The sequence below is a fragment of the Ochotona curzoniae genome, unplaced genomic scaffold (assembly GCF_017591425.1).
Source record: "Ochotona curzoniae isolate NIBS_2020 unplaced genomic scaffold, NIBS_Ocur_1.0 contig_4792, whole genome shotgun sequence".
NCBI classification, from domain to species: domain Eukaryota; kingdom Metazoa; phylum Chordata; class Mammalia; order Lagomorpha; family Ochotonidae; genus Ochotona; species Ochotona curzoniae.
Genome location: NW_024466389.1, coordinates 3,680,880 through 3,697,562, shown reverse-complemented (window position 1 = coordinate 3,697,562; position 16,683 = coordinate 3,680,880). Strand labels below are relative to the sequence as shown.

Below are 16,683 nucleotides of genomic sequence, written 5' to 3'. Positions count from 1 at the left end.
TATGCCCTGCACAGCCAGGAGCATGGTGGGAATTCCTAGCAGTCCTGGCCCACGCCAGCCCCAGACCTGCAGGCTCCAGTGGCTGGTTCGCATGGTATGCCCCAGTAGTGCCAGCAGCGGCTGCAGTGCCCAGAGCTCTTTCGAGGATGCCATGCACTGGGAAGTGGGTCTGGTGCCCACTACCTCAACTGTACCTAAGGGAGGGCAGCTAAAGTGCCACCAAGACCATGGAGCTGGGGGTTAGCACACCACAAAAATACCCCTCTTCCTTTAGAAGCTTATTTCCTCTCGAGTATTTTAAAGGACATACTACAAAGTTTTGCCATAGATTTTAAGTGACAAAATTCTGTTCCCAAAGTCCTCTGGGAAATGTCCCAGACATCAAAGAGCCCTTCCAAGAAGCGGTCACTAGTGCCATTATCATCCAAGGGACTTGGGAGTTCCTGGGGATTTTGGGGGTCAGCAAGAGTCAAAGGAACCACTTCACAGGAGGAAATCGCTGTGGGGCTTTCCCGCGAGGCTCCGCCCCGGCTGAGTCATCAACTGCAGGGTTGGTCCTACAGCCCTCTGAGCCTGAGACTGCAGAGCAAGCAGCTGCAATCGTGAGAGCTCAAGGTTTGTCCATGTGGGGCAGATGAGGTGAGGGGTCCAAGGTGGCAGGGAGGACAGGACCTGGGCTGGTGGGCACAGTGCTTGTCCTTCTTCCCATCCACACATGTTCTCTTCGTTGCCTATCACAGTCAAGAGCCTGGCAGTGGAGACGTTGGCACTCTGGTTTTGCAGTGAGGCAAGTCCCTGTCTGCACTTAAGACAAGTGTGGTAAGGGATGGCGCCTAGAGGGTCCTCAGCACTTTAGCCACGTGGTGTTCGTCTGAGGGGGCTGCGATCGCGATGGGGTGGCGGTGGGAGACCATCTCACCTTGGGAATGTTTGCCTTTCGCAGAGTGGTATTTCTGAGTCCATCTCTTTTGGTTAAAATTCTTTGGGAATCTGCTCTGCTCCTATCCCATCCATGCAAGATCCCATGATGAGAAGTGGCTACTACAACATGGTGACTACTGTGCTGCTGATCATGAACTTGGAGAGAACAAGACCAATGCAGGATCCCTGTGCGAACTGTCCAGCTGGTGAGTACCAGCCTATTGGGTGCCCCGGTCTACTCTGTTGAAACCTTGGCTCAGTCGGTCCATCCAGCCACGTGAGTTTTTCTTCATTCATTTCGATGTGTTTGCTGGGTGCTGCATGCTGGCTGTGTCATTTAACCTCCTGTGCCTGGACTTTGTCATTTGGATATCATGAGAGAACCTGTCTGTCTCAATGGACCTCAGGGGTCGGGGTTCCCTAAAGGGACATAGGGCACAGTGCAAGACCCAAGTAAATGTTGGTTTTGAGTTCAAGCCCCCGTACTCTGACCTGGCACAGCAGGGACCAGCAGGTGCACAGGATGCCACAGTAGGAGAGACTGGTGTGAACTCTAGGAAACCACCGAGGGCCTCTGAGCTCCCAGGGGAGCTCTTCACCTTGGGCTCCTGGGTTGATGCAGACAGAACACCATTATGTTTTCCTCAGTAGAGAATGAGAATATTTTCTCACTGATTTGGTTATCACATACACGTGTTTCTAAGTCCGTGGCTAGGCTAAGCAGAATCCTGCACATCATGTGTAACTTCAAAAAGGCAGTCAACACGATGCCTATCACTGTGATGTCCAGATGATGAGTCATTCATTTACGTTCTCATCTTCTTGCAAACCTCATGCGATTTCGGGTCATGGTTGTCCACTGTCCATCATGCACAGCCATTATCCGCCTTTCTTAGGCACCTTCTGTGGGAAAAGCAGCCATCGAATTTTCGCTCCCTGCCCTCCCAGCGGCGCCCCCTGTGACAGTGAACAGAGAAGCTGTGAGCTCTGCAGGAGCTGCGAAGGTATGATTTGGAAAAGATGTGCTGTTCTTTCCCAGGAACAATATGGCTTATTCCCTCTTTACTATCTCCAGTGAAAATCTGGCATTAGCAGTACTGATTCCTCTGCCAGCAGACAGGTCTAGTCAAACAGTGTAAGTGCAATTATTTGTGGATCGAGCTTGTTAAATGTTAAATGTTAGTGGAAACATTTGTTTGAGGAGAGAGGTTCTTTTGGGAGGGTGAGAATGAAGTTTTTAGGTTTATTTACATATCAAAATCAGTGACACAGAAAGAGAGATGGATGGATGACGCAGGGTGGATAGATAATCTTCCGTCCACTGGTCCACTCTCCAGTGGCCACAACAGGCAGGGATGTGGCAGGCTGAGTCTGTCACGTGGGTGGCAAGGACTCAGGTGCTTCAGCCATCGTCTGCTGCTTCTCAAGCACATTCCAGGGAGCTCTGCTGAAAGACAAGCAACTGGACTGTAGGTGTACCTGCTGTGCAGTAATGCCTGCACTGGGAGTAAACATTTTACATTTATCTCTTTGTTTCAGAGAGAGAAAGAGAGAGAGGCAGAGAGAGGTCTCTTACACACTGGTCACTGCCCCAGATACTCACCATAGTGTTGGGCCAGGCTGGAGCTAGGAGCTGGGAGCTGGGAACTCAGTCCCTGTGTCTCCCACGTGACTAACAGGAATCCAATCCCTTGAGCCATCACCACTGCCTCCTGGGTCATGCATTTGCAGGAGACTGGATGTTGGGAGCCGAGCTGGGACTGACTCTAACACAGGCACTTTAATGTGGACATGGGTGTCTTAACTGGTGTCTGAACCACTGGGCCAAGCAGACGTCCTGGGAGAGAAGCTGACTGGAAAGTGTCAAAAGGGCTTCACAGAGACTTAGAAGTAAATGCTATGTCCAAAAGTCAATAGGAACACTGCAAGGAGAGTGAGCCTCACCTTTATGAAAATTTGCTTCACAGGGAGGCAGGTCAAGGTCATTCCATGTTGGGGTTTTTGCAGGTGTTTTTAGGACCAAGACGGCCTGCTCTCCCACCAGCAACACCGAGTGTGAGTGCATCGCTGGGTACCACTGCTTGGGGCCAGAATGCCATATGTGTGAACAAGATTGTGGCCAAGGTCAAGAACTTACAAAAGAAGGTAGGCTTTCTCCTCTTAATGTAGCTCAAGTTCATTGGGTAAACTTATCAGTAGCTTGGGTCTTGATTCTTCAGGAAGGAAATACAAAATGGATTTGCAGAGCCTTTAAATGATAAGCAATGAATCAATGAGTCAGGTACTGATAGTATCACTTTAATTTCCATTATTTTTTCAGACATGGACTTTTCTTGAAACTAGAACTTTTATTAATCCCTAGAGCCATGCATCCTTACATCTCTAGGCATATAAAACACTTGACATACCATTAGAAGAAAAACAATCCTGGGGTTTCATTGTAAGAGCTGATGAACAGTTAGTGCAGGTCGGGTGCTGTAATGACTGTTCTACGTCCGTTGTAGGAGCGGTTTTGAAACGGGGGGAATGTTCACCCTGTGGCTGCTTTGCTTTTCTTGCAAGGTTGCAGAGACTGTCGCACTGGCACGTTTAACAACCAGAAAGGCAGCATCTGTCGGCCCTGGACCAAGTACGTATTCCTTCCTTTTACTGACAAATGTGAATTCCCTTCTGCTTGTGTAATGAAGAGTCGGAGTTCAGCTTTTTTCAGAACAAAGAGAGACTGAAGCTCTAGGCCTTCAGCAGCTTTAGCAGGGAGGCGGGGCTGGGGAGGCCACAGTGGCCCGTGCGCTGTCGGCAGGCAACCCAGAAATTCTTCCAGAGCATTTCCAGGGACCCTATGCCCTCTTCCGCCGCCATTGGTCTGTTTCCTGTTTCCTTCTCATTTTTGTGGCTGCCTCTCCCTGCACCACTGACTGGCCAGTTCTCAGGTATTCCATGCCATCCCTGAGAACGACACAGAACAAGGGGCTAGTGTGATTCTCACGTTGCAGAATGTGCCGTGCACTCTGGTGTACCCCACCACAGATGGCAAACAAGCCCATGGAGTGCAAGACAGTGAGAGTGCAAGCTGGGTCTAAGCCCGAGCTGCTCGCTGTGTGCCGTGGACAGGTGCTGGCCTGTGAGCCACTTGCTGCTCTGCCATCACACCTGTACAGGTACAAAGAGTGAGCCTAAGGAATAAGCCCTTAAGGCACATTGGCACAGTTATGTGAGCTGTGATCCTAAGTACTCAATATCTGGGCCTCACATTTTCTTTTTACTTCTTCTTCTTTTAAAAATAATACTTCATTTTATTTTTGATTATGTTTACATAGTTGAGAAAGATGCGTGTCTATGTGGACCATTGCTTAGGGTGGTGAGGGTCAAGGAATGGGGAAAGTGGGTGATACAATTCCCTTAATATCATTTTTTTTATTATTATTACTGTATCTGGGAAAAGAGAGAAGAGAAGGGGAGAGGGCTGCTTTCAGCAACCCACTGTGTTAGTACCTGGGATTGGGGAATGGCTACCAAGTATCATCCCCGGGACCCCTGTGTGGAGCATGTTCTGGGGGTACTGCCTAAGTGGTTTTGATAGCTCTGAGATGTTATTGATTTCATTCCTCCAAGGTTGAGGAAATCTTTCCAAGGTCCATTGGCTGACACGGTCCACCTTAAGTCTCTACTTGCCTGGGTACTTGCTGTCAAAGCTTGACCAGGAGAGCTGTCCAATTTGTTCTGCCCTCCATGGTACTAGATGCCCTCTGCAGGTCTCAAGGAACTGGTTCTCATGTCCCCAGTGTGTATCTGGGCATGTTGTCTGCTGTACAGACTTCAACCATAGGAGACCCAGTTCTGACACATGCACTCCACAACATTGTGATATTCCCTCTGTTAGGAATTTTGAATTCAGTAATCCAGTCGGGGGGTTCCCCAAAGAAACCTCACCAGAGGTGCCCTCGGACCTGACTCGTGTGTGTGCCAGCCATTGTGGGTCTGGCTCAGCGCATCATCCATATCAGCCCGCACATACACACTGGTAGTTGCAGTTGCCTGGTCACTTCTGCCCACAGCTCCATCTCACATACAAACCAGTGGATGCTGAGGCCCGGCCCAGCCCTGCCCACCATACACTTGGCCCTCATGCACACCAGTGGAAACTGCAGCCTAGTCGGAGTGACCCCAGAAGCCCCACCAGGCCTGCTGCCAGCCTCGATTCCTATGAATGCTGGTATATGCAGGGATGTGCCAGTCTGCCCAGCATCCCACTTGCCTCTTACACACATTGGTGGGTGTTGGAGCCTAGCTCAGCTTAACTGAGCCACTGTCCAGCTCACACTCATGCTGGCAGGTGCTACTGCCTGTCCAGCGAGGCCACCCTCAGCATTGGTTCCCATGCTCACTGGTGGGAGCTGCAGCCCATCAGAGAAGTGCTCACAATTTTCCTACTTGGTCCACTCTCAGCTTCAGATCTTATACTTCACAAGTGGTTCTAGGTTTAGCTTGACAGGACTTGCCTCCAGTCCCGGATCCTGCTAACTGATGCTCTGGCAAACCCAGCCACCTTGTACTTGCTCTGACTCATGCGTGTACCAGTGGATGTGGTCGCTTAGCCCAGTCTGGCTGTCCTTACCCAGCTCACATGCACACCAGTGGGCTTTGTAGTCCTGCCCATCTGAGTTTTTACTCTCACCAGCAGGAGCAGTGGCCCAGCAGGGGGAACCCTCACAGCTCCCCTACTGGGCTGCTAATGTGCTATTGGGAGCTGTGCATCAGTCTGGCATGGACCACCTCACTTCAGCATTCACCAGCAGGTACTGTGGTCTGGCTCAGCCCTGCCTGCCCCAGTTCCAGCTCATGCTGGCAGACGCTACAGCCTAGCCCAGCCCAATCAGCACCCACACCCAGCTCTGTATGAACTGGCTGGTGTTATGGTCCTACCCTGCCTGTGTTGTACCCCATCCTGGTTCTCACATGTGCCAGTGGGTGTTATGAACTGGCCTAGCCTGGCCCTCCCCCAGAACTGACCCACACTTATGCTGGCTGGTACTGTAACGTGGCCTAGTCTGGCCTGCCCCAGCCTTGGTTCTTGTGCTCACCTTCAGGGACTGTGTCCTAACAGAGGAGTTCCCCATGCTCCTCTATCAGGCCACCTTCCTCTGGCAGATCTCATGCACTGGTAGATTCTTGGCCCACACCCTGTCCTGCAGGTACAGCGGCCTTGCTCAAACAGTCCACACCCATTCTGGCTCTTACTGTTGGGTGCTACAGCTCAGCCCTTTCTGGCCCACCCCTAGACCCAGCTCTCAAATGGTTCAGTGGGTCCTGAGACCTAGCATAGCCTGTCCCATCCCTACCCTGGCTCTTGCAGACACCAGTGGATATGAGAGCCTAGCCCAGTCTAGCATACCTCAGACACAGTCCACCCCATGCCATGGGATACTACAGCCATGTCCAGTGCAGTTCACTGCCCCATTCCAGCTCTTATGTTCACTAGCGGGAACCACAGCCCAGCTGGGGCATCCCCTTAGCTCCCCAACTAGGCTTGCTCCCAGCCACAGATCTTGTGCATGCCAGTGATTGCTCTGACTAAGCCTGGCATAATCCATCACCCTTCTTAGCCTTTGCCATCGCATGCTGCAGCCTGGCCTGGCCCACCCCATCTGCAGCTTCAACTTTCACTGGTGGTTGCTGCAGCCTAGCCCTGCACAGACTGCCCCTATCCCTGGCTTTCATGTAGACCAGTAGATGTGACAGCCTATTCTCGCCCACATAGCCCGCAGCCCATCCTGGCTCCTGCATGTGCCGGTGTGACATTGTTTTTCCTGGTGCTGCCCAGTCTGCCCCCACCCAGAGCCAACCTAACTGAAGCAGCCCTGCCTGACCTGATCCACACCCATGCCTGACTCACGTGTTCACCGGTAGGAGTGATGGCCCACCAGAGCAGTTCCCCAGGGTTCCCCACCAGGCCCACTCCCAGACCCAAATTTCACATGTGCCAGGGGTGCTAAGGCCTACCTTTTCTGTGCCCTTGTTTCTTTTTCATTTGATTTTTCTTCTAAGAATTTTTTGTTATGCTTTAAAAGTGCATTGGTTTGTGATAAACTCGTTTTTGTGAAAAGTCTCTCAGTACCAATTGCTCAGAGTTTACAAATGCATCTGCGGAGAGCCGGTGTGAGCTAGGCTCTGGAGGGTGTGTTGAGACATGGTAAAGCGGCCAGGAAAAAGACCCAGCAGCCTTAGTGCTGATGAATACGATGACCGTGTTGATAATGATGGTGAGGAGAATGATGGCGACGATAAAGCCTACGATGGTGACGATGATGATGGTGTGACGGTGGCAATGACGACAGGCAGGAGGAGGGTGGTGATGGTGGGGAACTGGGTGACAGTGAAGGTGACGATGGTTCCGACGGTCGTGATGGTGGTGATGACAGTGATGATATGCTGTTGGTGTTGTTGGGGGATGGTGATGATGACATCATGAGAATGATGGCGTGAGTGAGTGAGGAGGATGGTGATATTGATGAGAATGATGGTGGTGGTGATGAAGGTGACAGTGATGATGTGATGAGAGAGGTGGGAGTGAAGATAATGAAAGCAGCCGTCGAGTGTGACAGCCACACAAAAGAACAGACGTTCATTCATTCCTCACTGTTGTCCCAGCAGCCTGTACACTTTCTCATTTAGCAGAGGAGAGAACCGAGCGCTTCACTTGCCCGAGGTCATCTGCTATGCGGCAGGCCCAGGCTCCACCCTGATCTTTTTGATGCTAATATCAAAATTCATAATGTAATGCCATCCTTTCTACGTGCCCGAGATAGTCAAACATGCTTAAGGTGTTGCAGGTGAGAAGGGCACAGCAGAAGGCCAGGTGGCTCCCTGAGCAGGGAAGAAAGAAGAGTCCAGTTAGGAAGTGGAGAGGTGGGCTGCAACTTTGAACACCGAGTGGACACTGGAGGAGCCAGAGACCAGACCCACAGATCAGCATCCCCCAGCTGCTCCATTGGTAGCGAATATCAAAGGGTTTTGTTTGAAATCCTCTGCGTTTTACTCATTTGCACTATTTTCCTTGATCTTGTTAAGCTGCTCTTCGGAGGGAAAGTCTGTGCTTGTGAAGGGGACGAATGTCAACGATGTGGTCTGCGGGCTGACTTTGACCGGCTCCTCTCCGGGTACCACCTCTGCCACTGTGCCTGCACCTGCAACAGGAGAGCCAGGTAGCTGCTTTCTCGCTCTTCAATCAAGTGACTGTGTCATGACTACTGCAGTGGGTATCTGATCTGTCTCCATTTGCAGTTGCACCTCTCCTCCACTGCCCTCTGACCCCGCCTTCAGAGTGCCTTGTTTTCTCTCAGGGCTTTGGCATTCAGTCCCAGAGTGAAGTGGAGCAGCAACCCAGGGGACAGGGTGAGGAGGGTGATTACAGGACCCCTTTTTATTAGTTACTAATAAATGCCAAGGTAGGAGGTGAGCGAGTCCTCTATTTCCTGTACGCCAGGAGCACCTTGCCACTTCATTGGCGTGGGCTTGTATGAATACTACCAGGTCTTTTTTCCTTTTAATTGTGTAAGTTTACTAAATTAGCAGGTTGGAAACAACCAAGCCTGCTCCCTTCCTGCTTGGCAGTATGCCGGGAAAGCACGAGTGTGTGTGTCCATCTTGCCTGTCTTCCACTTCACAGGGCACAGTCCGCAGATGTTCACCTTCCTGCTGACACTGACGTGGGCTGCCATGCTCTTCCTGCTCTTCTTCCTCGTGCTCCACTTCTCCCTGGCCAAACGGAGCAGAAAGAAACTCCTGTACCTGCTCAAACAACGTAAGGCCCATGTACCCGTGGGAGACAAGTCTTATCTAAAAAAACCAGGCAGGGGTTTTCATGGTATAAAGGAATATATACGATTAAATTACAAAAAATGGCTGGGAACAAGGACATTCCTAAGGTCAGGAAACATGTGGCAACAAAAATAGTTATGGGATCACAGGCCACAGTTGTGGTGGTCACAATGGAGACATTAGGCAGTGGTAGATGGTCATGGTGGTGGATGGTGATGGTGGTAGATCGTCATGTTGGTGATGGCGGTGATGGTCATGGTGGTGGTGATCAGGGTGGTGGATGGTCATGGTGGTGGCTGGTGATAGTGGTGGATGGTGATGGTGGTAGATCATCATGTTGGTGTTGGCGGTGATGGTCATGGTGGTGGATGGTCATGGTGGTGATGGTGGTGGATGGTGATAATGGTGGGTGGTCACGTTGGTCATGGTGGTCATGGTGGTACATGGTCATGGTGGTGCATGATCATAATGGTGTGCCATTGGTACCTAGTGGGTGGGAGCTAGGGATGTTGCTGCACTTCTGCAGTGCACCTGCCCCCAACAAAGAGTGATGCAACCCCAAATGCCAGTAGTGCTGGGGCAGAGAAAGCCTGGATGTGGCAGAGCACACCCTAGCATTCAGGCGCAATAGCAGTTAGGGCCACCACACATGCCTCTGTGTGTGTGTGTGTGTGTGTGTGTGTGTGTGTGTGTGTGTGTGTGTGTCTGTGTGTGCCTATAGAGGAATTCTCCCCAGCTCTCAACCCCACACTGCTCCTCTGGGTGGTAAACGCCGTTCACCTGAGTCAAGATTCATCCCTGAGGAAGGCACAGGACCCTGGGAGGGTTTGGAAGCGGACTTCATGAGATGGATTATGATCACACGATGAGAGATTTCAGAAACTGCTTTCGTTTGTTCATTCAAACAAGAGTCAGGTAAGGAATGCAGGGCTGGGGTGAGTCAGCATGAGAGCTGTTAGTGTTTATGGCAGAGTCGGGAAAGACTGTTCCTATATCTGAGTGGAGGACAAGACCTGCACTTAGCAGGACAGCTCATGTAGAGGAGCTACTTTGTGATGGCAAAGCTGTCCTTCTAGAAGTTGTTCAAATGGTTTGCAGGAAAACCCCAAGTCTTATCTAAAAACGTACTACAGTAATTCACTTACAGCTTCCTTGAAAAATAGTGTATAACCTTTCATGTTGTGATACAAAGATGCATAGATGTGAAGTTTGCAAGCTACTGTTGGGTGAGCAGTTAAGATGCCCACGTCCCATGACGGGTCCCTGTGCATCCTGCTAATGCAGACCCTGGCAGGCATCAGGGACAGCTGGCAGCCGGGTTCCTGCTGTCCACGTGGGAGCCTGGGGTAGTGGTTTTAACTCTTGGCTTCAGGGCTGGCCCTGCCCTGTCCATTGTGGGCATTTAGGAAGTGAACTTACAGATGGCAGCATTCTTTCTCTCTTGCTTATCTCTTTTTTCTCAAATAAACCAATTTTAAAAATTGAGAAGGGCCTAATGCAATGGGGTAGCAGGCTAATTCTATGCCCATGGTGCCAGCATTCCATATAGCTGCCGGTTTGAGTCCTGGCTGCTCCACTTCTGAGTCCCAGCTGCTTCCTATTACTGTGTGGAGAAGCAGCAGAGGACGGCCCAAGTCTTGGGTTCCTGCACGCTGTGGGAGGCCCCAGCTCTGACTGTCGCAACCATCTGGGGGGATTGAACTAGCACATGGAAGACCACTCTTTCTGTCTCTCTGTATGTCTGACTTTCAAGTAAAATAAATGAATCTTCAAAAAAATTCAGAAAAGGCTCACCCCATCCCCCTCCCATTGAACATCTACACGAACCCATCCAGAGTGAGATATGGGACATGATCTGCTCTGGGGAGCCCATGGCATACCACTTCCAGGTCACACCACCTCCAGGTCACCACTTCCAGGTCAGCACCCTCCCTCCCACAGCTACTAACCACATCCAGTGTTTCCCAGTGTCCACTTCCTTGCTCGACTTTGTAGTTTTGCTGCCCAATAACATGGCCTCATGGGGCGGCGTGGGAGGCACAGGCTGCAGTTGGCTTTGTTGCCGTGTGTTCTGCTGGATGAGTGGTCTGTGTGTTGCCCCATGCTGACGCTGAGGGACATGGTCAGGGCTACTCCAGATAACAGTGCTGAAAGACTTTGGTCTACGTACCAGGGTCCACGCAGCCTGTCTTTGTTTTGGAACCTGAGACTACCATGCAGGAAGAGACAGAGAAGGGTCATTTCCCAAATGCCTATAGCAGCTGAGGCTGGACCAGACCCTGGTCAGAAGCCCCAAGCTCCATCCGGGTCTCCTGCATGGGTGGCCAAGCCCTGAGCCATTTCCTGCCACCTCACAGGAATACTGGAGGGAAGCTGGAAACAAGAGCTAGGACTGGAACCCCGAGCCCCGGGATGATGTACGGGTGCCCCAAGCCCATCCCTTGTCGCACTATTTTTAGCTGTGTGATGGGAGGATGTTGTGTCTCTTTGTGGTTTTGTGGGTTTTTTTTTTCTTTTTTTAGATTTGAGAGACACACACAGAGACAGACGTACACCTCTTACATTTTGTTTTAGTCCTGAAATCCTTCCCATGCTGAGCTAGACCTGAGCTGGAGCCAGGAGCCAGGAGTGGGTGACCTGGGCGACCCCACTGAACTCCCTGCGGAATCACTTCTGCTTTTCCAGAGTCTGCAGTAGCAGGAAGCTAGAGTCTGGAGCCAGAGCCACTTCCTGAACCCAGCACTACAGTGCAGGGCTAAGCGAAATGCCACCCGCTTTTAAAACTGTTAGCTTTTATTTATTAGAGAGAGGAAGAGAGCGCTCCCACCCCAGGCTTCGTTCTCCAGGCGCCAGGGCTGCAGAGGTGGGAATGTAACCCAGCTTCCCCACCTGGGTGACAGGGCCACATTCCACATCTGCCACTTCACGTGGGGCCATCAGCAGGAAGCTGGCATAGGGAGTGGAGTAGCAGGTATTTTTAAATTAGATTTGCATATTTATTTGAAAGGGAGGGAGAGATTGAGATCATGCATCTGTTAATCTTCTCTCCCAAACAGCTGGGGCTGGGCGGAAGCCAGGACCCGGAGCTTTTTCTGTCTCCCATTTGGGTCGCAGGGGCCCAAAGGACTTGGACCAGCTTGCAAGCAGCAAGCACTGTGATACGGGATGCAGGTGTCCCGAGAGCTTCTGAAGTGATCTCCCACATGCTGGTCCCTAACTGCATTTAGTTTTCATTTCCTTGCCTGTGGGGACATTAGGCACCTGTCCGGTGTTTTGTGTCCTCTTTTGAGAAGCCCCCCGGTTGAGTGGCTTGAGCTTCCCGCCCTCCCCCCGCCCCCAGGGCACTCTGTGCTTTCCTTGTGAATTTGCGGGCTCTCGCCTAGGGCGTAAATGCTTCATGTCTCCCTTCCTGGCACGCCTGCGTGCCCGTTCCCTGTGTCAGGTGCACATCTTTAACGTGAGTCCCAAAGCTGCCTGCGAACCCTGATGCGAAGCGCTGTTCCTCCCATTGCACCCCGAACACAGCCAAGTTCTCTACAAAATGCTTTTCAGAAGTATCTATGGGTAGTTAGGGAATTACAATGGACCTGTAATCCTGTTTTTTTTTTAAACGTTTTAGGTCATTTTAAAAGAGCTTTTTATTTTTATTATTTGAAAGGTGGAGCACCACCGAGTGAGAGAATCTTCCACCTGCAGATTCACTCCTGAGACAACCAACAGCCAGAGCTAGGCCAAGCTAGGCCAATTTCCAGGAAATTGCAAAGACAGTAAAGGCTCATAGTGTACAATTTCAAAACCAGTCAGAAATGTGACCCGCACACTGAGTGTGAATGGCTCCAGCCTTTATCCGGGGCAGATTTGGGTCAGCATCTGCACAACCAGTATGCAGCCCTCCCCTCCCATCCCTCAGCACCACGCTCTCCCACCCATGGCCCCTTCCCTGCCACACCTGCTCCCTCACCCCTCCCCGACAGCTACCACTGGTCTGCTTTCCATCTCTGTACTTTGGTCATTTTAAGACTGTTATACAATGGGACCATCTGAGGACACACAGGGTTTGTAAAAAGTAGAGTTGAAAGATTTGTTTATTTTTATGCAAAAATGGAAATTCAAGCACTTTTTCATAATGTCTGTTTTCTGTGAACTTTTTAAAAATTTTATTTATTTATTTATTTATTTATTTGGAAAAGCAGATCAGATTTATGGAGAGAAGGAAGGACAGAGAAAAGGATAGTCCATCCACTGGGTCACTCTCCACGTAGCCACAATGGCCAGAGCTGAGCCCTTCTGAAGCCAGGGGCCAGGAGTTTCTTCCAGGTCTCCCATGCAGGTGCAGGGTCCCAAGGCTTTGGACCATCTTCTGCTGCTTTCCCAGGCCACAGGCAGGGAGCTGGATGAGAAGCGGGGCTGCTGGGATTAGAACTGGTGTCCATATGGTATCCCGGTGCATTCAAGGCAAGGACTTTAGCCGCTATGCTGTCATGCTGGGCCCCTGAATAAACTTATCTTTAGCCCTTTCCTCCTACAGATTCTGTGAGGTCCCCTTTTACATGTTAGGACCTTTCATATCTTGGCCACTGGACTGTTCCTGCATGTCTTTTGCCTCTTTTTTTGTAACCAGATTTTGTTCTGTTATTGATGAGATTCATGAACGTTTTACATGTTTTGGAAGCGAGTCTTTGTCAGATCCATGGCTTGTAAACACCTGGTCCCTTCATGCTCCTCGCAGGGTTTGCCACAGAGAACCCTGTGACTTTATGAAGTCCAATGTGCCCTTTTGTTTTATGGATTGATTGTTTGATCAATTGATTGATTGTTTAGGGAGCAAGGTCTGAGATCTCTTCACCAAGTCCCAGGTCCCTTAATTATTTTCTGAAAGTTTTCTAGTTTCATATGTTCTATTTCAAAATGCATAATCTGTCACAGTTCACTGATGCCAGCTTGGCCAGCTCAAAGGAAATGCAGGAAGGTGCCTACCTTTGCCCTCCCTGGACCTCCTCTAATCTGTACTTGTCTTAAATATAAACAGACATCAGGAACTACATTGACAGTGCTATAATTCCTACTGCAGCTGCCAAACATGACTTAGACAATTCCAGAAACGTAACATCAATACATTTGCTTTTCCATGGTTCATCCTTCCTGAAGTTCTCACATTCCTTCTTCTCGTGTTTATTTTATGGTCGGAGACTTTTTCAGCCGTTCTTTACGGGTACATCTGCAGAAGTTAAATTCTGCCTTCCATTCATCTGAGTGTATCCTAGTACCGGTTCATGCCCCAAAATTCGGTTCATAATTATTTTCTTTCGGTTCTAGAAAAAAATATGGTGATTCTTCCTTTTGGCTTACGTGATTTTTCTTTCTAAATTAAAATCTATTTAATTCATCTGTTTATTTTAACGTTGTTTGAAAGGCAGGGACACAGAGAGAAAAAGACCAGAGATCTTCCACCCACTGATGCACGTCCCCTTGTCTGACCCAAAGGTGGGCTGGGCTGAAGCCAGTCCAGGCCTCCCACACGGGAGGCAGGGACCTAGAGCCTTCAGACCTTCAGCCGATGTCCTGGAATGTGCGTTAGCAGGAAGCTGGGTCAGAAGTGGAGAGGGACTGAGCCCACTGCACCAATACAGGGTGCAGGTGCCCAAAGGAGTATCCTAGTCACTGTGCCGAGGGCCCCGAGAGACGCCTGCCGTCCTTGGCTTTGACTCCCCTCGCCCAGGTCACATGGCCTCCCTTGGGCTCTGGTTTTTGGGGTTTGTTCTGTTGGTGTTCGCTCAGTCTTGGCAGGTGTTTTTATAGCTTTGGTGGATCTGGGAACACTTCAGGCACCAATTTTCCAGCTACATTTCATCAGGCTGGTTCTTCTCCTTCCCTTTCGGGGACCCGGGACGGGGGTCCCCAGCCTCAGTGACAGCCCCACACCCCCGTCCCAGGCATCCCCCACCATTCTTTCCTCACTCCTCTTCATCCTGCAATCAAGTCCATTTTCGAATGTTCAGTGTTTTCATGCTTCACATTGACACTGGATTCTCTGCTACATCTTTGATTTTTTTTTCATTTGTTCCAAGCATGTTGCTAATTGCAGGTGGGAGCTCTTTCATGGCAGCAAACTTAAAATCCTCCTTTGCAATTCTTCCATCTGCATTGTTACCCCCGGTGGCTTGCAAACTGAAGCCTTCCTGTCTGTTATGAAAACAGTGGATTTCTTTATTTCAGTTCTTTAAATTTTTTTTGAAAGAATTAATAGAGAGAGAGGGGGAAAGATCTTTCATCTGCCAATTCACTCCCCTGAATGGTCAGAACTGGCGCAGACCAAAGCCAGCAGGCTGGAACTCCGTCTGGGTCCCCCACATGGGTGCAGGCACTGAGGACTTTGGCCATCCTCCTCTGCCTTGCCAGGTGTGCTAACAGGAAACTGGATCGGAAGTGCATCTGGGACTCCAACTGGCACTCCTACAGGGGATGCTGGCATCGCAGGTGGAGCTTAACTCACTGTGGCCCCATCAACAGAGTTACATCCAGGCACTTTGGGTATTACGTTCTGACCCGCTGCAGTAGACATCCTAACTGCTACACCGGCTGCTGCCCGAGGTTGCTTTCAACATAGCAAGCAAGTGACAGTGGGGACCAACCACCACCACCACCACCACCACCTTTGTTTCAGGTGGACAGCTGTTCAACAAGGACACGAGAACATTACATGCACAGCAAAGCTGGAAGCTGACACACAAATCAGTCCTTTCCTTACTCTTACATTAAAGCAAGGGGGATAGTGGAAAAATCTTGAAGCCAAAACGCTTCATTAGAAAGAATAGAAAGAAACACTCTATGTCTGAGTTGCCCTCAGCACTGGACTGTGTGCTGGGGAGCTGAAACTTTGGGTGTATTTGGGGTATGGCTGTAGCAATTCATGCTCAAGGCTTTTGGAAGCCACTGTAGGAAACACAAACAGGCATTTTTCAAAGATAAAGGGTTTTGTTGGTGGAAAGCCATCTTAGGCAAGTCGGGGAAAAGCCGCTTTTGACGTGACCTGCATGGGGGTCGAGGTTGTTGAAACAGGTTGGTCCCGCCTGCTGCGTAGGGCTGGTCTGGGAAATGCGTGAACACAGACAACAGCATGTGTGAGCACTGGCCACTTGTTTCCCTAGCATTTATGAAACCGGTACAAACCGCTCAGGAGGAAGACGCCTGCAGCTGCCAGTTTCCGGAGGAAGAGGAGGGAGGTTGCGAACTGTGACACGGGAATCCAGAGAAGAAGCGGCGGTGAAGTGTGTGCCCGCATCTTTCTGCTGTGAGAGCCGCCCTCGCAGCTAGCCACATCCACCTACGGGCCAGCCCACCGGCCTCCGACTGAGTGCCACGTTAACAGAAGCAAGGGGCACTTTCCTAGTGTCTCTGCTTTTCTAGTCCTCTCCCCCCTAAAGATTTCCTTATTTATTTGAAAGGTGAGTCACAGGGAGAAAGAGATAGATCTTCCAGGCATTGAGTCACTCCACCAAATGCTTGCAATACACTGCGCCCCTGACATGGTGGGCAGGACCCCGCCCAGGGGCCACCCTCTGCCGCCCGGAGCTGCGTGGGAAGCGCGGAGTAGCCGGGCCTCCTACAAGGCCCTCGGCTGTGGGACGCTGGCGTCTCGGCTACACTGCCATCTTTGATTTGCTCAGCTTGACCTGCTGCTTGGCGCCCGGCTGGGCCTGCCGCGTGACGCGAAAGCCTGTCCTTGCTTTTGTGTGTGATTGTTTTGTGGGTTTTTGAAACATACTCCATCAAACTAAGGAGTTCCTTCTGTCCTGGCTGAGGAAGGGGTGTCTGCCTGTCTTCTGCTCATGAACGGCATTGAGTTCTGTCTAAATTTTTGGGGGGTAGGGGAGCAGATACATTAGACGGGAGGTGTTATCACTTAAGCTAAAGTTTCTCCCCTGGTTTCTCCTCTTGGCTGTG

At 50.6% G+C, this 16,683-nt stretch overlaps 1 protein-coding gene across 1 annotated transcript; it reads left to right on the top strand.

Annotated features, from left to right (window-relative positions):
- The first annotated feature begins 497 nt into the window (after window positions 1-497).
- On the top strand, window positions 498-16,150 carry TNFRSF9 (TNF receptor superfamily member 9). The gene is made up of 8 exons (XM_040987655.1): window positions 498-615; window positions 944-1,127; window positions 1,818-1,925; window positions 2,929-3,066; window positions 3,484-3,550; window positions 7,990-8,123; window positions 8,588-8,722; window positions 15,888-16,150. Exons 2-8 carry the CDS (start codon window positions 1,013-1,015, stop codon window positions 15,974-15,976), a joined length of 786 nt encoding a protein of 261 aa, XP_040843589.1. The 5' UTR covers window positions 498-615; window positions 944-1,012; the 3' UTR covers window positions 15,977-16,150.
- The last annotated feature ends 533 nt before the right edge of the window (window positions 16,151-16,683 follow it).

What these genes read in the sequence shown, in the direction of transcription:
- TNFRSF9 (XM_040987655.1), top strand. Translation starts at nt 1,013, where the DNA reads ATGCAAGATCCCATGATGAGAAGTGGCTACTACAACATGGTGACTACT. An exon ending in TCAAGAACTTACAAAAGAAG is followed by an intron (nt 3,067 to 3,483) that starts GTAGGCTTTCTC and finishes TTTTCTTGCAAG; the next exon opens with GTTGCAGAGACTGTCGCACT. An exon ending in ACCTGCAACAGGAGAGCCAG is followed by an intron (nt 8,124 to 8,587) that starts GTAGCTGCTTTC and finishes TCCACTTCACAG; the next exon opens with GGCACAGTCCGCAGATGTTC.